The sequence below is a fragment of the Labrus bergylta genome, chromosome 14 (assembly GCF_963930695.1).
Source record: "Labrus bergylta chromosome 14, fLabBer1.1, whole genome shotgun sequence".
In the NCBI taxonomy this organism is placed as follows: domain Eukaryota; kingdom Metazoa; phylum Chordata; class Actinopteri; order Labriformes; family Labridae; genus Labrus; species Labrus bergylta.
Genome location: NC_089208.1, coordinates 11,033,897 through 11,058,854, shown reverse-complemented (window position 1 = coordinate 11,058,854; position 24,958 = coordinate 11,033,897). Strand labels below are relative to the sequence as shown.

General features: G+C 37.9%; 1 protein-coding gene and 1 long non-coding RNA gene across 2 annotated transcripts; both read right to left on the bottom strand.

The window, feature by feature from the left end:
* Nucleotides 1-319: 319 nt before the first annotated feature.
* Nucleotides 320-1,839, bottom strand: LOC109981463 (uncharacterized). The gene is made up of 2 exons (XR_002277880.3): nucleotides 1,750-1,839; nucleotides 320-1,619 (listed from the first exon to the last, which is right to left on the bottom strand). It is a non-coding gene; the product is annotated as an uncharacterized lncRNA (long non-coding RNA).
* Nucleotides 1,840-5,644: 3,805 nt separating this feature from the next.
* msna (moesin a) lies at nucleotides 5,645-22,810 on the bottom strand. The gene is made up of 13 exons (XM_020630219.3): nucleotides 22,452-22,810; nucleotides 13,829-13,912; nucleotides 13,321-13,416; nucleotides 12,919-13,193; nucleotides 12,731-12,814; nucleotides 11,486-11,632; nucleotides 11,005-11,101; nucleotides 10,752-10,915; nucleotides 10,279-10,409; nucleotides 10,011-10,171; nucleotides 9,786-9,878; nucleotides 8,205-8,435; nucleotides 5,645-7,860 (listed from the first exon to the last, which is right to left on the bottom strand). The coding sequence occupies exons 1-13, from the start codon at nucleotides 22,461-22,463 to the stop codon at nucleotides 7,696-7,698; spliced, it is 1,740 nt and encodes a 579-aa protein (XP_020485875.2). The 5' UTR covers nucleotides 22,464-22,810; the 3' UTR covers nucleotides 5,645-7,695.
* Nucleotides 22,811-24,958: the final 2,148 nt, after the last annotated feature.

The following is a 24,958-nucleotide window of genomic DNA, read 5'->3' as shown; positions in this document are numbered from 1 at the left end:
TTATGTGTTTGATTTGAAACAGATATGATAAAAAAAAGTGTCCTTTTAGTGTTTTAGTGTGCTTCAAACCCCTTTTTCATATCCTGTTTCAGACTAATTTTCATTCAAGAAAATAAATTCAAGAAAAAATTATCCGGAAAGCATTGACATAAACATGGAACATGTTTTTTGGCTTTCGTGCATAACCACATTTAAACGTGCAAAAAAGGAAATGTTTTAACTCCTTGACTCAAATTATCTAATCTGACTATCTACACAAAAAGCTGTGGATATAAATCCTGACAGTATCATTTAAAATAAAAATTGTTAATACCAAGTATACCAAACACAATCAATGTTTATTGAATATGTTAACCGTGAAAGGGTAACACACTTTTACTCATGCATCCTTTGACACAGTAAGTCCACCATATGGAACCAGATTCCTCCTGCAATCATGCACAGTAGAAGAAATAAAAAAGTCATAGAGGTGTTTGCTTTTTACAGACATCAAGCAAGTTAGAACTTTTAACAACTTTTATGACATGGACATTTTAATGGCAAAGCATTATATCGTTTTTAATGTTCAAACAGAAGTTACATGCAGTAAGTGAGAATGCAGCCAATAATTACAATTTGAATGTCAAACACATTTCTTCTTGCACATCAAGGCAACACTGGATGACTCCACACGAACAGGATATGTAAGGCAGGACGATAAGTGTTGTCTTGTATAAGTCAGTTGGAAGATAAGCTTCTGTCTGCAGCTCTTGAATGTTAGTTTAACCCTTTAGAAAAAGATTAGGCTGTAAAAAACAATGCTCCACATTAACCTTTGTTGCTTCATGGTTGATTCCTTTTTGTTGAGTATTTAAACTGTAGGCCTACCTAGGTTATAAACAAATTCTTCAAAAGAGGTCCAACTAGTTTATTTCCCTTTCTTTACCAAGTCAGAGTCTGAAGATATGAGATACATTTACGACTGGAAGTAACACTTAGCATCATGTGACACTTGGGTTATTCTAGAATTTTGAACATGACAAAAATGAAAAAAATATATTTAATATAATTAGTACTATTTGTGTTATTTCTTTATTATTTCAGAGCGTAACAGTATGTTTAGTTTGACTGTGAAATAGTAACTATCCTAAAACCCTTAAAATATAAATGAGGATAAACATGTCTAGGTTCATGAGATTAGGATTTTCTTTAGTTAGTTTATCTCCTCACTTAACTCTCCAAAATTCAAACAAGCCTTTACTGTTTCACTGATACATATGTGGACCCTTAACAGATGCATGTAGGCTATATGAGAGATATTAACTCTGCCCCCTCATTGCAGATAAACATATAATGAAGGGACAGAGCATCTGTCGGTCTTCATGGTTAACACTTTAACCAGTATACTTTGTCTATATCGTCAAAAGTTGCAAAGCACCTCCAGCTTGCAGCTCTGGTCTTTCCTTGGTACGGTAGATCATCCTGCAGAATTGTGTGCTTAGTCTGCGGAGTCAACTTGTAGACAAGTGACACCTCACTTGGGGTATTTGACAAACTGACACTCACGGATACAGAGTGTCAAACTCAGCTTGTCAAATACACTAAGTGGGGGGCCTGGTCTCACCAAATCAAAGATGTCCCTGTTGATTTAATAAACAAAACACTTATACCAATTTAAACATAAAGGACCAAAAAACGTCAAAAATATGCATTTAACTTTGAACCAAAAGCTATCATTATGAACACAGCAGTTTAGCAATGAACTGTTACCTGAGTGTAGAGATCTTTTGAAGTTTCAGCAGATGAGTCCTTACACTGCCCCTCTGTCTGTCACGAGAGTTCACAATGATGACACTTTGTACAAGACAGTTGGTTTGACCATTAAGCTTTAACCCTGCAAAGAGGAAGTCAAAACAAGGAAGATAACTGCAAAGCTAGTGCTCAGGAAACGTGTGGAAATAAAGTGTCAACATGTCATGGTTGTGAAATGCTGTTTAAGGCTTCTGTGGCTTACAGCTTTCGAGATAAACGTTTGCTGAGACATTGTCAACAGTTCAACTCGCCTTTTGTGGCCTTTTTCATGCACTCTTACCATTTTGTTGCAGGAAGGCTTCTGGAAATGTATGTAGTTTTATAAAGTTAAAAATACAGGAAGCATTGACCACTACCTTGACATTTAGTCAGAAACAAATTCAGATCAAACTGTGTAGAGTTTCGATTACATACGCTTAGGAAGAGTCTGAATGTGATCAGAGTGTCAGGGCTGTTTTATTTATTCGATTGTGTCTCATATGCTGGGTACATTTATCCAGATGTGTGTGGGTTTTTGTTTATTTTCTATATGTTGAACATCTCCTCTTGTTCCTTCCTATTGTAAGAAAAAGCATCAGTGTTTAGTCTGATTGACACTGCTGATGGGTGGTCTATTTACTCTGCTATAAGCTACGAGGATTGTGAAAAAGAGAAGGATCTCCTCTTGTCCATGAAGCCTTTCTGTGAGGTTGGATTATTTAACTTTGACTTCTAAACTGTTTTTATTTTTATTACTGCTCTTTTTTCTGTTTTTTTCAACAAAACCCGCTTTTGTTTTTGCAACCAGAATGTACCAAGCACATTGCAGCGTAACTTCCTCAAACTACTCTGGACTAATGCACAATGAATCACTCTCTGGACTTCTCTTTAGACGGCTACAACTGTACCGTGCACTGAGCTTCCTTATTATACAAAGTGACTGAACATCACTACTGTACGTTAATTGTCCACAGACCTGAGTGGAGTGTTGCTCTTATTTTGCAGTAAATTGAAGATGAGGAAACATCAAGGCTCAGGGATTACAGGAGGAAAAGGGCTGCTTGTGACGGACCCTGATAGCTTGGAGCTGCCAGAGTTAATGATTTTGGAGAACATTTCCAAACAAAGCAGTGGTGTTGAACACAGAATAGAGATTATCTGAATTAAGTATCATACATTCCCCCTGACTGTAAAACACAATGCACATTTAGACAATTATACTTGCCTAAATTCCCTTAACCAATCAGTGAGGGACCTGTATCTTGTAAACTCTGCATGTATGTAAAAAGCATCATTCTACAAATCTTCAAGTCATTTAGCAAACCTTTTTTTCCAAAGCGAAGGACATCAGAGAGTAAGAACAACACAAGCAAGGATCTAGAGAGGAGGATGTCCTGGCTCTGGCTGTGATCCTGTTTTCCCTGTGTATCCCTTGTGTCTACTCGCCCTTTGTCTATCGGTGTGTTTGTCTCTAGAGGGCATGGCCTCTTCAATCAAACACCTGTCTGCATCACACACCAATACACAGTTGCTGACAGGCAGAGAATGTTTCTTTTTCTTTTTCTTTTCTTTTTTTAAATAATTCAAGTTAAATACTCTATTTCATTTGTCTCATGTAATATTTTTTCATACTTCTGGAAGATGAAGATAAGGATAGAGTAGTGGAACCATTTATTACATTATCTAAGTATAGTCTATTAAAGTCTATTTAAGTACAGTAAAGTACTGTGTCTTTAAATATCATGTTTTAAAGTGTAGTCTATTTAAGTACAGTATATTGAAGTATAGTGTATGCTAATATTTTAGTATAGTATATTGTACATGTTTTCTTCAGCTTAGAAGTGTACCTACATTTGATTTGTTCTACTTAGTAAACGAATGACCTGTTCTTTAAATATGATCAATGGAAATAGGAACAAATGCCAAAACGTCGATTTAGATGTCTAAAATCAAACAATCCATTGTCATATGAGTCAAGTTTTTAAGCCTATACGTACTTACCCTTTAAATCGACTCACAACCCTCTACACTATAGGGTTTGAGGAATTATAGATGACATCATATTGAAAAATGTTTTCTGGCATTGATATAAATTGGAATAGCTGGCACTGTGGCTATGAATAATATTTTTGACGATCAGGTGTATATTTAATCAAAAACACATCTTTCTGTCTTTCAACCGTACTCACAAATACATAAAAAATAAAAATACATTCAAGATGGTGGGCTTCCTGTCTGGTTTAAGGTATGACTCCAGGTAGTGTTTACCAAAGTTTGTACACCAAGGTAAAATTAGCTTGGGGGCTCTTCAAATAAAACAGTTTGGTTTGCTGTAGAGATTTTAATGTCACATCCATCTTTTAACCTAAAATCTTCTTTTTTTTTAGTCTCAATATATGATGTGGGCACAAAGTTTTGTGATTGAGGTTTTTCTTCCTTTATACCTAAACTTAACATCCTCTGGTGCTAAGGCACTATGTCTACTAAGTCTACTAAGGGGATATTTAGAAAAAATACTGTGACAAAATGAGAGTAAGGTACTACAGTAACTGATGTGAAATGTATTGAAGTATAGTTATTAGGAGAACCCCTGGCTTGTTCTATGTGACCGGATGAAGTGTTTACTGTACGTTTTGTTGACAGCAAACTAATGGCAGCTTATCTCTAAGTGACAGTTCAAAGTGTGAGTTATTTCAACACACTGCTCCGGCCACTAATACCACAAGGGAAGGGGAAGTAGGAGATGAAAAAACATCACCTCTCTTTGGTGTTGAGAAAGTTAAGGTTGATTTTCATCAATTTGTTTGACAAGAATTAACTGAATTTCCTGTTACAAAACTATTTCAAACACTAGCTACACTTAGGAAACAGAGAATTTAAAACTAAGACTTTAAAAAAAAAAAGTATTTTTCATTCAACAGATCATTTGATAACATGTCAATGTCTGATGTTGCACTCAGTGGGCAGAAGCTTCAGGCAGTATAAATGTGATCTTTTATAAACAACATATACACTAGTAAGTTTGCCTACCAGTCACCAGGTTTATTATCATATTTGAGTTTTGAGATTAAACCATGCTCTTACTGTCAAAAACATTACAAATTGAGAAACATAACATAACGTGTCATTTGAGTCTTTTCCCATTACACTTTTTTTCTCCAAGAGATATTAGTGGGTTTTTTTACATTTCTGATGTTTGCAGGAGAAAAATACAAGGAACAACTATAGGTTAACAAATATTGTATAATTTTGATTATCTCATGTAGTCATGTTGTCTTACCGGGTGAATGCAATTGTACAAGCTCAAAAGCCACATTTAATGTATTCAGATAAACTGTGTGCAGGTATGTTTACTGTTAATTCAATGTTAAACAGGTATCATTGACCAAATGTTCACTGATGTGTTACACAGTGTATAGTTTTTTTACTGGGGGTAAACTGCCATCGTGTGGCTCATCGCAAAACTGCACCTAGTAGAGCAAAAGCAGCAGTGATGATGACGAGAATCGTGGAAGCTTTTTTCTCCACTCTTGGGCTTGAAGCCCGTAGGTGAATGTGAGTGTTGCTGGTTGTCTGTCTTTATTTGTCAGCCCTGTGATTGACTGGTGAAAAGTCCATGGTGTACCCCGTTGTGGCCCTGAACAGGAAAAGCGTTAAAGATAAAGGATGGAGGGATGGGGGGATGGATGGATGGGCTTGAAGCGGGTCCGATGTTTATTGAAATACAGGGTTTATGATGTAAATCTATAAACATCACAAAGGTCAAGATGAACATATGCAACACTTCATGATTAACAACTGGAATTGTTGCATCAGTAGATGTATTAATTATTCTAATGGTTGTTAAATAAAGAAAACGTTCAGGAAAGAAATACAGGTTTAAAATGGAATTTTATTCATTGGTAAAAGGAAGACTTGAAGCAGCAAAATCTGATGAACCCAGGCAAAGGCACTGTCTGTCCGTTTACAGTATCAATGATGTTTCAGTCCTTTTTGATTCAAGACAAAATATTGAGTAGCATCTTTTCAGACTTTTATTTTTCATGACGACGTGAGCTCAAATGAAACTTGACTCTTTAAAGGCTGTCAACACATGGCACTTCAGGTAGAACAAACAGTGCAGCATTCAAAGTTACAGTTGAAGGCGTGGAAAAGTATCCAAAAAAGCAATAACAGCATTTTCTCTCTTTTGTGGCAGCTACACAACTTTATGCATCAAGAGGCAAGAGTATTTAAGAGAGAAACCAAAATACATCAAAGAAATACTTCTTGCCAAAATACTTTTTTTTTTTCACTAAATTTTTTTTCACTAAACACTGATTTCTGAATATCCACAAAAACAAAGCCTTCCACATGTCAGACTCCAAAATGCTATGAAACTAGTTTGTTGGGATCAGTTGTATTCAGAATGTCTTGTTGTAATGAAAGTTTTTTAAGATTTTACTTCTTCCATAAGTTCAAAATCTCAGCAGTGGGCTTTCCGATTACTTCATATCAAAATGCTGTTTTTTTTTCTCTTTAAAAAAGCACCTCTACATTGTATAGTACAAAAATATCCTTGGTGGTGTCTGCCGTTAACCTTACATTATGTAATTTTATTACAACTGAAAATCCAAATCACAAAATACACAAACATTATTAAATACTGTATATGAAAAATGCATGCATTAGAAATGGTGTTCCTCTAGGTTTGACTCATTTGAAAGGTAAGCTATGGTTTGTCAGTGCAGCTGAAAATAGAAAAAAATGAAATGATCTTGAAATGTTGAATTGAAATGACACTGATTTACATTCTTTTTGGAAGAATACTCAAAACTTACCATTTCAACAAATGTAAGAAACAGCCAACACTAACTTTTCAAATGTCTTCAATTATTCAGTGTATTTATATTTAAAAAAAACAACAAATGACTAAAAGCTATTTAGACACAAGATTTGCAACAGTTTTATTATGATATAAATGCATCTGTCTTTTCCTTTGTGAACTACATGGAGCCTTATTGTGGCTACAATATGTACACTTCATTAACAGTTGTTTCAATGTTGTGCAGGGGAAACACAACTTTTGAACTTTCCGAAATATGCCAAATAAAGTTAATTAGTGGAAATATCTGCTTTTTTTAAGCATTTATTTATTTGAGAAAAATGCTAAATTTGCACTTAAGTTGCATGTTTGCAAATTGTGTTGAATGTTTTCAGATTTTCAGTATAAAATCAGACAGGAATATGATGTGTGTTTTGTAAGTGGGGTGTTAATACTTCGTGATTTGTAAAAGTTGCCTTCATGGAATTACACTCAAATGAAAAGTAAAAATAGTAAATTTACAAAAAAATAATACTGCTCTATTTATGCTCCACACAGGCACTTCAGAATCATTCGATATGCATTTAGTTTTGCAGACTACAGTGCACTTCATTTTAAAACTACACGCAATGAATCATGGGAGAAATATTGGTCTCAAAAACCGCTTGCCGTGAAGAACCAATGAATGCTTACAGCAGAAACACGTCTACAGGCATGCTGAAATTTAGAATGGTCTCTCAGACTTTTATATTGTAATCAGGATACAAAAATGTGACAATAAACATGTAAAGAAATTCAAAAATGTTTACTCAATGTGTCATGAAGTGAGCCATGAGCCCACTGCTAATATGCTACATAAACCCTTGTGAGGCATGTACTAATAAAATACAGTATGTCCCTTTTCAACCAGTGACTTGCCTAAATTCAAAGTAAGGAATGATAACAAATGGAGTTTTCCAGATCCATATTTGTACATTGTGCTGTGCTTGTGTAACCACGTCATGTTTTGGATCTGATTCTTTTGGGTACAGAGGAGACAGCTCGAGTGAGGCAGGACTGCAGTCAAGGCAGACTGGCCCAGCCGTGAGGGCTCTTAGCATTAGCAATAGTGAACACAGACATCACATGCACTCAAACTCATCAATGCGCTGTTTGGTGTTTCCAGACCGGATCTGTCTGAGGGTCTTGTACTTGTCTCGCCCTGCTTTCATATTCTCTGCATGAATCATGTCATTCACCGTCTTCTTCGTCTCATCTCGAGCGTTGGCCAGCTCTGAGCTCAAAGCCTGGAAATAAAGTCATTACTCACACATTGTCACATACCCATGTCGATATGAATCATGAGACTCTAAGTCATGAGTCACAACTTGTTTTACTTTTCAATCAACTTAAATTTTCTTCCAAACATTTAGCTTTTTCTATATCTGTCCATGTGATAAGTGCATTTAAATTATCTACCTGAAGCTGTATACTGACATACTAAAAGTTAACTTGGAATAAGTAAGATCAACTTTTTTCTGGTAAAATATTTGATAAAAAGCAAGATCCAAACTCTATCCAAATATACTCTTATATACTCCAATAATATGGCAGATCACGTGTGAAATATGGAATATGAGCAAAGACTTACAAGTAGATGCTTCTGCAATCGTTCGTTCTTCTCGGCCTCTGTCATGCGCTCTTCTTCGCTGCGGTCTTTGTATGTGGCAGCAGACTCGAAGTCAGCACTGGCCTCAGCGTTACTCTCATCGTTCTCTTCGTCCTCGTTCTCCGCATTGAGGGGCTCCTGAACGTGAGCTGCCATCACTTTGTTTTTAAGCTCTTCTTTGGTCTTCTCCAGGTCCTCCTGCACCATGGTAGCCTGAAGGAACGGAGATATCTCAGTGATGATTGTGTATTCACAGGGCTTGATGGAAAGATATGTATTTACAACTAATGGAAGAGCAATAAAGTACTATTTCTCCACTTGCTAAACACAAATCTATAGCCTGCTAGCTTAAATAACCATATTTACCTTATTTAGTGAATTAGCATGCTAACATTGGATGTTCATCACAGAAAAGAAAGACAAGCATGAGACTTTATCTTTTCAAGGGTTTAGTTATAAATGTAAAGCACAGATTGAAATTTTGACCTAATTGTTGTTACAGATAAAAGTCCAAGGGATAAAAAAAAATCAAGCTGATGACTGCATCAAATTATACTCCATTAACGTTTGTTAACGCATTGGCCTGAAAGCCAAAACAGTTAGTATCATGGTGGTGCTAATGATGAATAATCTGTCAGTGAAGGAAGAACTGACTCATCATTTCAGCTCTAACCTGCTGGATGCTTTAGTTTTTTAGAATTTGTTTTTAACCAAAAATAAGTTAAAACAAAAAAACACTCTTAATGTCCTACTGTATCACAGGCAAGGAAACAAATAAACAAATAATGAAGTGTAGACAATATGAATCAAAGTTCTAGTGCTATGAGGGTCCGGGGAAACAGTCCATTATGAACGAGACTGGAATTTCATCTGTGAGTGCTTGCCAAAAATGTAGAGCATGGAAACCATTACTTAGCACAAGAATTAAACAGGATTTCCCTCCCACAAAGAAAGCAGCCCACACCACAAACAGCATGAGTCACACTCCCCCCAAAAGTGAAGGGGCTGAGCTGGCACACATTGTTTTGCCCAAAAAAGACATGAGGCTAGCTGTGAGTGTCCACCCCTCCCCCGAAAAAAAAAAAAAGCACACGACAACAGGAGGTCAGGAATGTCTGTGTTCCCTGTGTCACACAGGAGGGCCGAAGTGATCAGCAGGAGGAATGATGCTTGATGACAAAGTCCCTTTTACCAAAACCAAATAAGGCTTATTTTGAATGCCACTATAGACGATCACTTGACACGTGCTTAAGACCGAGTGAAGAAGTGACTGCCCCTTTAGTTAACATATTACATTAATCACTTGATGAGAAAAATGTGCCGCTACAACACAATATAGAGTAAGTTACAACAGAAGTCATATGTGTTTAAATGAGATTTTAGTTTAGATTATCCCCGGGACCTCCCTGTCTGTCTAATGCTAGATTTTAATTTTGATGACTGAAACAGGTCTGTGTAAGAAAATATACAGAAACTACAGATTAAAGCTGCAATGGAAGCAATTCATATTCATATGGAAGAAGTCACAGGATAATTAACAACTGGAAGTAACTTAGATGATACCTTCTCCTGCCACTCCTCAGCCTCTTCCTCCTTCTTCTTCTTGGCATCCTCCAGGAGGGAGATCTTGGAAGTAAGGTCAGCCAACTCCGTGGCCTGAAAGAACAACATTTACTTTAAGACTTTCTTGATATTTGAAGCTTCAGTACTAACATTTTTTTTAGACATAAACCTTACATTTACTCTTTTAAATGCCTAAGTTAAGACAAATAGAAGTTAAAGGCTGACCAGGTGTTCTTGGTTCTTCATCTGGTTCTCAGACTGCTGGAGCAGTGCCATCTTGGCGTCTTCAGCGCCCTTCAGATCAGCCTCCAGGCGTTCAGCCTCCTCCTGTGCACGCTTCCTCTCCAGCTCCAGCTCCAGAGCCCGGTGTGTTTGCTCCTCCAGCTCTGTGTACACATACAAACACACACATGGAGAAGCACTACATGTAAATGTCATGTGAGAAAAACATGGGGGTCACTACATCGGTTCAGAAGACTGACAGGTCACCCACCTTGTTGGGCCTTTTTTGTCTGCTCCTCGATCTGCTTTAATCTCTCTATCAACTCCTCCTTTTCCTTTTCGATCTTTTCTTTTTCCTTTTCTGCAACTTCTCTTTTCCTCTTTTCATTCTCCAGCAGAGCTCTAATGGAAAAGGTGTACAAGATTAATGAGGAGGGTCTGCATAGCACATGGAAAAAATATAATACGTACATCTGATATTAAATAATAGACTTGATTATCATAGTAGAGCTCCAGTGTTAGACAAAGTTTTAATAATTGTTGTTGCAAATAATCTTTTTGTAATATGAAATGTTTTCATTTTGCAGCAATATACTATGAAAGGTTCATATAACATGTAAAGAATATTTCTAGCATTAGGCTAATCTGGAGTTTACTAAATCGTTTAAACACTTTAAGTTTAATGTCAAGAGTCCAAATATTATATTTGTGTTATGTGTGGTTATTTCCCTGACAACAGCTTACCTCTCCATCTTCTTGTGATTCTTCTCCTCCCGAGCCTGAGCCTTCATCTGCTGCACTTCTATGGTGTCAGGTTTGCGGCGGCGCATGTACAACTCATGGTTTCCCATGCACAGAGCCAGAATGCGCTTGTTGATGCGCAGTCTGGGAGCATAGAACACAAAGTCCTAGAAAGAAAACAACAGAGATGTCCATTAGAAGTGAAAACAAATCATTTATCATTTGTTATCAAGTTCTGTTTGAGGTATCGACTTACAGGTGCTTTCTTGTCAATCGGTTTAATGACAAACTTCTTGTCATTGAAGGAAATGTTCCTGATTTCACTCCAAGGGAATCCAATTTTAGGCGTCATTCTGTAAAAGACAAAGAAAACCGAGAAGTCTTGGTCAGATGCAGTAAGCTGGATAGCAGGAGTTGACATTAAGTTTAATTTGCTGCTGGCCTTCTGGACACAATCCAAATGTAGCTTGGCTGCACACGGAGTGACAGCAGTGGCAGTGGTTCCTTTTAACTAATACACACGTGCATGCACAGACACTTATGGGACGTTAACGCTTTAGCAGAAATGAACTACATGATCTTGCAAGAATCATGTGTGAATGAATGAAATGAATGAATGAATGAATAAATAAATAGATTACATTAAATGCAGTAATTTAAAACTATACTGAAAATGTTCAGTTTGGGTGATTTCAGTTATTAAGATGTTCTATTAAACAGTTATCAGAACCCCTTACTTGTCATTCTGTTCATAAATGTTGAGGCCCAAAGCATCCACTCCCAAAAACAGCTCTGTTCCTTTCTTATTCTTGATGTTGAAATAGTTGACTCCGTACATCTCCAGATCCTGAGCGATCTTCAGATATTCCATCATGGATTCCTCTCTGTTGACAAATAAGAAGGACATAATGTTAGGGTTGTGAGTTTGGAGCACAGTGTGGTTTATTCTCTGTAAACTGTGTGTTAAATGTAGAGCAACAAGGACGTAAAAATGAGATCAATAGAACATTTTTTAAAGTTAGATCAACTGTGACCCAGACACAATTTAAAGACCAGTATTCAAAATACCTCCTGTACTACCTACTAATTAAATCAAGGCTTCCAAAAGCAAACTTGGTTTGAGACAGGCCAAGAATAGTACACTCCTCGAGACTCCTGAAAAAAAAGATCAATTACAGACTCTTACCTGTCTGCCTCTGTGTCTCCCTGCATCTTTGAACACTATTTGTTGTTTTTATAATGTGCATATTTGTTAATTATTGATATTAATCTAAAAAACTTCTAACATCAGGTCAAACTTTTTAATAAGTTTTTATCATTTAAGGGAATATTAATTAGTACGGGCAGTGCAGACTAAATGCAGACAAATGGTTTGTTTTTATCCTCCTTTGCGCAAAACCTGTTTCTCTACCACTTGGGGCAGCTGAGGTTCAGTGGTAAAGTCTGTCATCTCGCAACTGGAAGGTCAGGGGTTTGATACCCAGCTCTTGAAGCCACATGTCATCCTTGGGCCAGACACTTAACCTCAAGTTGCTCCCGCTGCTTCATGGGCGGCGTGTGAATGAATATGAATGGGATTAGCTAATACTGATGGTCACTTTACATAATAACCTCTGCCACCAGTGTGTGAACGGGTAGGTGTGACCTGCAGTGTAAAAGCACTGAGTCGTCAGAAGACTAGAAACGCACTTTACAAACTCAAATCCATTTACACTCTACCTTACGTCTACACTGGCGACATGTTAGCTTGTTTTGTGAAGCCGTCCATTTCAGTTTGTGTCACTGTGTTCACGCAGGAAATGGCACCTGTGAGTCTGAGATCAGCACATAATCGTCTATATTTGTGAGGGCCGATCAGACTGAAAATCAGACGATTCAGGTCACCCACACATCACTTTCTTTTAATATAATCGGATAGAGCAAGTGGGATAAACTGTGCTCATGCTTATGTGCACATATACAGTACATGTGTTTGTGGTTACCTTATCATGCCCTTGTGTTCTTCATGCCACACCTGAATCCTCTCCTCCCACTGGTCCTTGTTGAGCTTGTGCTGATCCAGCACTCTGACAACAGCAGGAAAGATCAGAGTGTGAGGAATCATGCAGAGAAACACGCCTCATACAAATACACCAGCTGAGCGGTTGCATCTGTCTTTAACCTGTGTTACCTCTGAGGCAGCAGCTGCTCACTGGACAGATAGCCGGGTGTGTGGACTTCCTTGTTGTAGTCTGCGTACTTGGCTTGAACTGCATAGGACGCCAGCAGGACGGCAGTCTCTGGCGGGCAGTAGATGTCATCATTTAAGATTCCCTCCTTCACCTGCAGGAAGAACAGGCGCTGTGTGGCGTCCTGGATCAACTCCTCCGACACATCCTCAGGGAAGAACTTGGCACGAAACTTAAACAGTAGCGGGCTTTCCTTCCTCACATCCTGGGCTGTCACCTAAAATAAAACGTGACATGGGTGAGGGGTGAAGGTTGAACTTCTATAAATAGACCTGGCTTTAACAGAATGGTGGCGGAGAAGGGGGGCAACACTGTGTTTGACATTTTTGTGTGTAAGAGCTCACCTTCTTATTGAGTTTGAGCCAAGTAGAGAAACCTTTAGTATCCTGGTACTGAAGCCCAAAGTACCAAACCTCCCGCAGCCCAATGGTCTTGACAACCTTTAAATATAGAAAGCAGAAGTTTAATTCACGAGCTTCCTCACCAACATGAAGGTACACTCTGTTCTCCAACAGGGTGCATAAACGGTAAACAAAAGGAACAACCTGTTTTTAAAACACAAAGTTTATTTTTCTGCAGTTGCTAGGTAAAGGTAGGTGATAAATACTGTTTCTCTCCACTTACAAATAGTAACTACGGTATAGTTGAAAATATTTCATTCAGTCAGTACATGTATAGCAGTTCTTATAGCTTTTTTTATTATTAAGTTGGGGTTACAAATGTTACAAGATCATAAGAATTAAAAAAAATCAAAGCAATAAATTACATCTTGTGCTGTCACATAAATTATTTTTTTTTAAAGTTATTGGCAAAACACACACAACGAGGATTCTTGTCAGAAGAGTCTCATACCTGGTCAAAGAGTTGTTTCCCTGTTGTATTGGGCTGAATGGCGAACTCAAGTTCAGCATCCATTGTGGTGACTCTTACACTTATCTGAGGAGGAGAACAGAGAGAAAGAATGAGAGATGTTTTTGTCCATATGTAAAATGTCAGCCTTTCAGATAAAGAACATGCATTTAACATGTACTTTGTTTAATGACATCTTTTATTTCTGGGCAGAGGTAGCATTTGGTTATTGTTCTTGGAATGGTCAGGAGATAATACTGACTCTTGAGGGTCTTTCAGAAATATATTTGACTTGTTTGAGCTGTGAAAATTTGCTGATTGATCTACAAGTTTTGTTTAAGGGTGGCTGTCTTTAATCGCATTTAACCAATTTCCATCAGACACAAACCGTAAGAAAAGCTGCCCCAAATAATAGAACGACTGAGCAAATAATCCTTTGGTGCTTAAAGTGGGGAAATAAAAAAATCATCTTGACTCAAGTTCATTTTTTACCTTGTGTAAATTAGAATACATTTCTGACTTGTTTATAGTTATTAGAAAAATAATGAGTGTTTTATGCCATGGATAAAAATGTACATTATATAATGGTGAACAATTCTAAAGATATTCTTCTGTTAATCTGCTTTGAACTATGCTCTCGGGAATCTTTGAATAACCCTGGCTGTGCACAAGTAGAAAGGCTGCACCCATAACCCCCAGTGTACACCCACTCAAAGTTCATGTCTCCAAAACACAGAAAACTGCTACTGTGAACAATCAGCCACCCAAACCATCAACATATCATGAAAATGTTGATTTGTATCTACTGAACAGGTAAAAAAAGTAATGTTTCATAGCTCCTCACTATGAACACAAACTTTGTCAATCTGGCTCTGTCTCAGTATAGAATTTATCTACAGGAAGTAACCACATCCTCTGGTGGCTGAGCCATGTGAGGCTCGGCAGCAAAATACCCAGTTCTCATGAGAGTCGCCTACTTCCTGTCATGTATCAAGCACCCCGTCAGCTGTCTGCTTAGCTCTCCGCCTTAACAAGAACAGATTTTGGTGTGTTGGTTTGTCCTCTTCAGTCAGCATACTTTGTTACAGCTGGACATTTAGCTAGTGAGGCACTTTGAAATTATATGTCAATAATACATGTATTCCACAAAATCTCCAAACAAAACAAATTGATTCTAAGCTGAGTAAACTGACCATGTAGGCATTTCTCTCTTTCTCTTAGAGATGATGAAAACAGCAGCATGCATGTCTGTTGGGGAATAACTGTGCAGGCGGAGGCCCCCGCCTGCCCTGAACAACAATGGTATGCATTATTTCCCAGTTGCGGGGCTGATTAGAGTTGCGTTCTTTCCCATTCATGTCAGCAGGACCCCATTTATTGCTCAGGACACTTGCCCCTCTTGTCACTTCCTGTCATGAGCAGCAGTTAAAGTTGTTGTGAAACCTTCAATCTGGGAATAACTGAACTCCAACACAGAAGTCTAAAGTCAGCTAAACATAACCCTCTCTAAAACTGACAACTATGAACGTTCATGAACATTCTTTCTGACAGTGCAGATTCGACTTCAGTTCATGATCCGCCTGCCTGAGCTTAAGCAGTTTCATTTCCTGAGTCAGAACAGCTAATGCTGCATGAAAAGGGAACTACACTCATACATTTCCAGCCTGGTTAGGGTGTGTCTCTCATGCCCAGAACTCAAAAACACTTAGCACACTATTATTAGCACATTCTCTTAAACACCCCTTTCAGGCCCACATGTCCTGTTTCCATGTCTATTCTCAACTGTTTTTACACAAAAACTTCACTCCAGAATGAACACGACAACATTTAACAAGTTATACTAAGGTATCTAAAGACCAGTTTTAAAACTTCAACTTCAATTTCCCAATTTGGTTTAATCACACCATTAAACGAGCCAATTTCTAGTAATGGGAAGCTTTTCTCTAGAATCCTCTTCTACGCTGACTTCATAAAAGTATGTCAAAATCATACAGCTGTCATACTACTACTATATCTAAAAACTAGAGGTCGACCGATTATCGGCCTGGCCGATTATCGGGGCCGATATTTGGCATTTGGCTGATTATCTGTATCAGTGTTATATTTTCTGATCAACAATTAATGTAATTAATTGAAAAGTGTGCTACTTGGCTTTGCAGGTGTGTCTTTCCTCCTGGATCTGTTTTTAATCACCACTCTGTCTCACCCACTGTCCTGTCCACCACACTATCTAACTGGCTAGACATCACACGAGTAACAGCCAATCAACACTGAGGCCTGGGTTCCACTGACATGCACATAGACGAGAGCGGCCTGGAGCAGGAGCAAAGTCTCTGGTTGAGCATTAAAACAAAGTCTTGTGTTGGAGCTTCTAATATTCCAAATTCTAAATTTTGACAGAAAAATCTTAATTTTGACTATAAATGCATATCGGTTTTAAATATTGGTTATTGGTCTCCTGAACTTCTAAAAATCAAAGGTATTGGCCCTGAAAAATCAATATCAGTCTCCCCCTACTAAAAAGTCCTGGACTTGAGTTCTCATGTAAAAACACTGACTAAATGTTAAGGCTGTCAATGCTTTGATTGATATTGAGATCAGGATTATTAAACCTGATTACTCATTGATTTGACAACATCTGCATCATTTGCATTTATTGAACTGCAACACTCTGAACAATTTAACATTCTGAACCCTTTGAAAAACAAGAAATAAATGAGAATAAAGAAGTTAAAAATAAACATTTATAAAACAATAATAAATACAGTAAATACAAATGAATTGACAATGTATTTGAGGTAGTGATGATGTACTCTTGCGCCGAAATATAACAATAAACACTTTGAAATATGGAGACATCTATATGGCAGTTTTAAGTCAAATCCACATAGGGCAAATGCCAAATGTCACACAGGCACTCTTCATAACAGCCAGCTGCACAATAACTAAATGTAAAGTCATGCTAGCAGCTTTGTACGGCTGTCTTTAAGCACAACAAAGCTCTGAGTTAAATGCTTACTATACCATGCTAACATGCTCATTTTAAACAGCTTTAACACATTCAGCCAGGAATAATTAGAACATGATACATTTTCCATATTTGGGGGAAATATAAATAGCATTTCTTGGATCCTAACCTTAACAGTATTAGCTTAATAACAGCTCAGGTTTTTTATGAGTTGTGTATCTTAAAGCCTTGATATACTCTATTGGGCCATGGATTAAAGCTCAAACAGAAAACAAGAGAATGAATATAGTAAGCTTTCATTTGTAGGAAATGGAAAAGTTCTTCGTAGGAGTTAGCCCAGAAGTGAACCCTGAGAAGCATCTCAGGTTAACTTGTCAGGGAAAGGAAGTGAAACCACTGAAAGTCAGAAAGCTTGTCATTGAAAAGGCAGATCAACCTAGAGCAACACTGCTGCTCTTTCTGGTTCACTGAGACCTTGATCAAATATGGTTTAACGTAGGAACATGTTCTCTACAACTCCTCATACCTTCTGAAAGGAAAGTAGCTGTTGTCTGTTGTAAATGAAAATGAAAATGTCCCACCATCTATTCAGCATCCTGACATTCCCAGACAAGAGTTATCTCAGGGTGCTGTTCACAACCACAATCCTTCCAACTAGATCCAGGACCACAGAGATATCTCTTAGTCGTTAAGGAGCACAGTGAAAACCAAAATAAAGACCACTTGCATCCCCATGTTAATGGATGACTGTCTGTTTTTTTCTTCTGTAAGTGACAGAGCAATGTGTTTAGTATGCAGGAATGTTCTCATCACTGAGTCCGGTACCAAGTTGATGTTTCCATGCTTTTTTTTTTTTGTTGGGGGGGGATAAATTAGATGCAGAGATTACGGGATCTTAAATGTTAGTTTACAGGATATCAAATATACTATTCAACATTACATTTTTGACTTTTTGCTGATCAATATGGTAGCAGTGAAATTATAAATTGTCAAATTTCCTGTGTTTATACAATTTGAAAACTCAAACAGAAGTTTGACATTACCCTTCTATACTGAAATAGCAAGAAATCTGAGACACGATAGCTGTGGGAATATGGTGAAGGGCCAGGGGCTAGGGGTGACTCCAAAAATTGCAGAAAGTATGTTTGATTGTCTAGAAGCTCAATAAGAAAATCAAACTACTACTAACTTACTTTTGTAAGTCACTGCGACACTAACAACAAACAAGTTCTTGTTTTATTCTTTGTTGTTCCGCATAGCAATACTTTTCTAACCTCTCGATCCAATAATGGTAGCTTCTGGCTCCAAGAAGCCTGCCAAAATACCAAACTCAAGGCTTAACGTCACAGTGACTTCATCATATTTATTCCATTCAAGCTGCCTTTACTCATGGGACGTATTAACTTCCTTTTGACCCCTGCATGTTGACTATCAGTGCCTGCTATCTTGCTGCAAACTACAAGCCCTGTTCTACGGACCGTTTTATTCGTACTGTTTTAAAAAATCAGCTTGTATATATATATACTTATATACTATATTTACTGCATGTCACTATCTGTAATTATTCACGTACCTTTAAAGCTACTAACCACATATCTTGGTCTCATATGTTCCACTGAATCATTGGTGTGGACGGCCTGCTGCTGTGGCCTCTTAAAGGAAGTGTTTTTTTTCCACTGTAACTTTGCTGCTTAGTACTGTGCTCATGGTGGATTCATGTTGTGTCTTTGTAAATAATAATAATAATAATAATAATAATAATATAATACGTACGCCTAGTCCTTTTTGAAAAGTGTTTCGAGATAACATTTGTAAATTGGCGCTATACAAATACAGATAGAATAATTGATTATTTCATAGAGTTGATTCAATGTTACATAGTTCCATTGTTATGCTCTCCAATATACAGATATTTACATTGACCTAATTCTATGTTTTAAGTAGAGTAGCAATCATCAATATGACTCGGGATAAGGACATTTCAAAGTCATCAAAATCTTTTCCAAAGCTGACCTTGTAAGCTTTACATGAACCACAAAAACATGACCAACCAATAAACCACAGGCTCTGTGTGGTAATGATGCATTATAATGTTGACTTTAAAGCATTTCTGGTATGGTTGTAAGAGACACTGTCATAATAACAAGAGCAAAATAATCATGAGAATTATGAGCTCATGCCACTGTGACATCTAATTGTAATATTATTGAACAGTCAGTAATAATAGGCTATATCAAATGTTTAACAGCAGCTTTTTATAGAAAAAAGAGGCTAAGAAATTGATGAATGAATGAACGAACAAAGAACTTACTTCCAGAAGTTTAGTTCTCTCCTAACAGCAAACATTGAACCTGCTGTCAGAGCAAAAGCCAGAGAAGTTTTGATTGTAGTTTGTGCACCACCAGCCCTACCACTACACACTGTTAATCTGCTCTGCTATGTGCACTACACAGTCATTAATCCCCTGTTTGCATACCTCGGAGTCTTTCCATTTATAATTTCTCTACGGCCACACTTGTTAAAAGTTTGTTCCTGCTGACCATACAACGGCACCTGTCATGATTTATACACTATGGACTCCTTTGGTAAGTTTTGCTCAAGTTCTGTGTTATACTGATGGCTGTGTATGTGCGTGGGGATTTGTGGGAAGTTTTAATTTGATTTGCATTATTTGCCAGCTTTGAACAGTGAACTTGTTCATAAACAGGCTAGGTGTCTGCTGTAATAACACTGAAGTGGTTCAAACATGAAGTCGGAAAATAACAGAGTAAACAGTGATTGTTGTCAAGGGCAGGCCCAGACAGGCATACAGATAAGATAACGTAAACTGTTCTTCTAACTACATGGTGTGCGTTTTTAGTATCGACATCATATCACTTTTTTTTTTTAATTGCTTGAGAGAAAATGGCCCAATGAGAAATCAATTCTTTGTCACTTAGGGTGTTTATTTAAAACAAGAGCTACAACTTTAACTTCACGGCAACATCTGAAAAATCTAAAAGAGAACTAAATCCACTTGGATGTGAAATTAAATTAAACTACAGAATGATATACACAGACCTAAACTACACACTAAGCTTGTTTCACTTCTTTAATGCAATCTAAAAAGGAGCATGGCATCTGAGGACCACGCGAGGGGAAAGCAGGGAGGAGAGCAACTCGGCTGTAATATGAAAGTCCATATAAGGCTGCAAGCAAGGAAATAACCAGAGAGAGGAACTGATGTAAGTGTAGAAACCTTGAGTAACATGACTTCCTTGGGAAACTGAACCACTGCCAGTCAAGAGACGTCAAGCAAAGACACAGTTTCTCAATAATTATTGTTTTTTTTTTAAACACCAATGTTGTTACAGCCTACTAAAACACTCAATTATACAGGGCCTGTTTTTAATACATTCATCTTTTCTTCTCTGAGCTAGCTTGTTGATGTGAGTGAAAATGGGGGACAAAACCCTCACATGGTATGGACTTGGCATTACAGCATTTGCTGAATCAGTGTCTGGCTTCCTTCTTTCATAAGTCTTTCCTACCACATCTCTACATGGTGTTAATAACAGATGTGGGTTTTAACCATTTCATGACTTAAATCCACCAGATCCAGCATCGATCCTGTGGAGGGAAATTCACATCACATAGGGTGTGCTCCATTTGCTAAAAAATAAACTTTCCTTTGTGTTCCACATATAATTTAGAAGTCGGCTGGTTATAAACGCAATGCTTTTAGGTCATTATTAATTGTTCCTGCTCATTTCAAGTAAATCCCTTGGCTTCCTCTCAGTCGTCTATTCAATTCGCTTCTCATTTCCTCTTCTCGATCTCTTTATCATATACGGGCTAACATCTCTATGACACAGCTGCACTTTCCCTACAGACTCCCTGTGCTTGTGTACTCATTGTTAGTGCCAAACAGCCTCTTTTGAATCCTTAAAGGTCCCCAGCTGTTAATTCAGTAGCATGCTTTATACTCTATCGGCTGCTAATCTGGTGTTGTTGAGGCTAACAGTGACACAGCTGCATTCACAGAGACTCGGCAAGACTCCAAGCGAAAGGTTAAAAATACATATGAAAAGAAAGACATGATTTTATAAACGTATGTTTCTTGAGTTTACAACTGCACTTAATATTAAGTAAAATGTTGTGAAAAAAGTCTTAACTGAAAACTTCATAATCAGTATTTTTTAACAGACCCAGTACCATTGTTTTTACTGCAATGTCGTTTAAATGAATTTATCAGATTACTTTGCCTGCAATTTTTTTTTTCAGAAATTGCTGATATGACCATAAGAATTCCTTTTATGGAAGAGGAAAGTAGTTTAGGCTCTTAATGCGTTTTTAATGCATTTTAAATGCCAGGATGCGATGACATTTTTTCTGGTTGCCAGCTGGAAAAAATATTGAGGAAGTATACGACCAGAAACAATACTACAGGAAGAAAGAAGCCAGACCTTTGCTACCATTTGTATTTCTGTTTGTATTTGGGAAGTGCAAGAGTTCACAAGTGAGTTTTCATTTTAGGTGAAACAAATAACACAGCTGTTAAAAGTATTTACATTAACACTATACATCTAACGAAGACACACACACACACACACACACACACACACACACAGAGAACATGAAGTTTCTCCATGAAACAATGATTTAGTGATTCAATGAATCCACGCTGTGAAATAGCAGCACCTTTTATCTAAGGAGTCATGTGTGACTCTTTTTGTAGCACACTGTTCCTGTCATTATCACAGTGTATACGTGGTCATCACAGCTCTGTAAACACTGGATAAAACAGACTAGACACACATATTAGTTTGTTTATTGTATTCTTAGCTACTAAAGCATTCTGAGGGGAAGCAGATGGGTTAGATAATACAAATACTTTCACTTGTTTACCGTGGATGAAGCACTAGACTCTTAATGCTGCCTGAATAAAAAGAGGGGTCCAGTCTGTGTGTGTGGCCTTCTCTCTTTGTTCAGAGCCACACCAGCACCAGCACATTTATAGTTAGCTTTGGTTGCTTCAGATAATTTTACAGTTCAGATTAATTACATTTTGGCCCAGGTTACAGTACGGCATGATAGTTGTTAGTCCCTCCCCTGAAAGGCTACTACTTCTATGATTAAGGCTTGCGTTCATTTGCTCCACATTAGGGCACCACAGCTGGTCTAAATGACAGTTCAAATCCCTCCTTGTTAGACCTGAATGAAAAGGAGGCCTTTGGAGGACTAGCTCGTTTGCTACTGCAGGCCACACAGCCGCTTCCGCTCATAGCCGATTCTAGAAATGTAATATCAGGTTCTATAGCGGAGGAGAGAATCTCACAGTAAGTAACTAACGTGTTGTACAAAGCCGGAGAGACTGATGAATGATTTGATTTAAGGCGCAAATTTTAATGAACAAACAGGCGGGAGCGCGCACGCGCACACACCTAACGGAAAGTACCCCAGTAATCCCCTCATCCTCGGATACGATTTAAGGGATGTAAAAGACATTAAAGCCCTATTACATGTACTAGAGATGCGATTAAAGGTCACTCAAAGGTTACTTTTAAGTACCAAAGTCAAACAGTGTATCCCAAAATGGTGTTTTAAGGGGAGAATGGAGAGAGAAACATACAAAGAAACGGTTTTCACATGATAGACGCAACAAAGTTCCGGTCTTACCGTTTTCGGCATCTTTCCTTTCTTTAAGGCCGCTTCAGGATTTTACAGTAAAAAAAAAAAAAAAAAAATTAAAAAAAAGTTCTTGAATCAGAAGAGCAGCTGGTGAGAGCACAGAAAACTTTTTCCCATCAGAACAACGGCGCCGATAAAACGTGTCACCGTCTCGAGCAAACACGCGTTACCGTGAGCTCAAGTGCGAAGAAATGTTTCAGCCTTAACGCTCGAGGGAGTGTTTTTCTCTTTGTTTCACCTTTCAGTGAAATGGACCGCAGCTTGATTTCCTGCTAACGGTACCCCTTGACTGCGAGAAAAAAAAAACCACACCCAGGCCGATGACAGGACAGCAGCCAGCTAGACTGAGAGAGAGGGGTCAGAGCTGCAGACTCCGCCTGCAGCAGCCGCATCATCATGGCTGCAGTGAGCTCCCTCCCTGCTGTCTGCCAGAAAGCAAATCACTAGCACTCCACTCTCTGCAAACAAGACATTTACTATCAAAAACGACTCAAGTGTCAGCATACTTTAAACGTTTTAGATGTAAAGTGAACGATCCGACTAAAGCATCACGTTAATGTTTGCCTAATAAAACAGGCCTACAAGAGGGGCTTCACATAGCCTATTAAGCAATAAAACACTAAAGGGCCAGACTTTTTAATGATTACTGAAGTCTACCAGCAGGAAACACAAACTACATGGCAGATAATAAAATAATAATAATAATAATATGATGATGATGATGATGATGATAATATGATAATAATACTACATTTTATTTAAGGGCACCTTTCAAAGCACTCAAGGTCACCTACCAGTTGGGATGATGTGTTAAACATTGACACCCCATTAGGCTAGGCTAGTTTGTTACCCAGACTCTTTTACTACAGAGCCATGCTGTTGTAACACATCCAGAGTGTGGCATTGTCTTGCTTAAATATGCAAGGCCTAGGCTATTTGGCAGCATATGTTGCTCCAAAACATCTGTATATGGTTTAGCATTAATGGAGCCTTCTGAAATGTGGTTAACAATGCCATGTGTACTCATACAACCCCCCCATACCATTGTGGATGCTGGTTTTAAACTGGGAACTGATAACAAGCCGGATGGTTCCTCTCCTCTTTAGCCCAGAGATCAGGGTGTCCAGGATTTATAAACAGAGAGTCTAATTTTAACTCGTCAGAAAGAGACAGTTTTCCACTTCTCCTCAGACCATTTTAAATGAGCCCGATCTGGATCTGATTTATATATGGGTTCCTCTTTGCATAGTAGAGTTTCAGCTAGTATTTGTAAATGCAGAGATGAGCTGTGTCCACAGACAATGGGTTTTGGTAAGTGTTATTGAACCCATGCAGTGATGACCACATCAGAAGTCTGTCTGTTTTTAATGCAGAGCCGTCTGAGGGCTGTGGATCACAGCCACCCAGTAATGGTTTTTGCCCTTGTCCCCTGCATAAAGAGATTTCTGCAGATTAGATTAGATCAAATCAGATTACATTAGATTAGATCAGAAAACTGTATTAATCCCATTTGAGGAAACTAATTTGCCACTTAGTCAACTCGTACATAAAACAAACAAACAATACAATCACAATACACAACAGGTACAAAAATAACAAGTAGTAATCCCCATATTCTTTGCAATTGTTTTGTTTTACAGAAAATTATTCTAAAAGCGTTGCACTATTTGCCAGCACGGTCTTTCATAGAGTGGTTTACCCTTTCCGACCTTTACTTCACAAAGAGTCTGCCTCTCTGGGATAGTCTCTTAATCATGTGGCTTACCTGTTGCCAGCTGATCATATTAACTGAGATGTTCTATCGTGTTTTTTTAAGCATTTCACAACATTTTCAGTCCCAACTTTTTTTTAAATGTGTTGCTCGTATCAGATTTAAAAGCAATAATATTTCTCAATTTCACCATATGATATGTTTTGGATATGTTGGATCTTATAAGGTTACAAGAACGTTTTAAGGAGTCAAGGTCATAGTTAGGACTTTTTTTTTGTTAAAGAGGCTAATAAAAGGTGACAAAAGAGGCCAAACCATGTGCAAAAAAAGGGAAATGTTATAAGAGGATGTCTACTTAAACAGAGGCAAAATGCTACAGAAGCAATTTACCAAGTTATGTCACACATTCAATTAGTATTCAGCTCCTGTAGAAACAGTTACAATACAGTATTCGCCTTTCAAATTACTTTGTTCAACTTCTGGTTTATCACATACTGTCGGCCCCATTCACAACACAAAAAAGAAAGTAACAGCATATTCTTTCTGGTTAATTACTGTGGAAACACTTACAGCTGCTTGTGCTGTAAAGGAGAGGTTCAAAGCATTCAAGCACCGCTCCAACTTCAGATGGGCTGAACGCTAGTTTGCCCCTCACAGCGGTGGACTTTGGGTTGTTCTTAAAGTTATAGTTCATGGTAATAAAACTGCACTGTGACCCCATAGATCCTACTGAGAGAGAAAAGTCCTGGAAACCAATCACAATAGCTATGTTCTCTCTTTAATG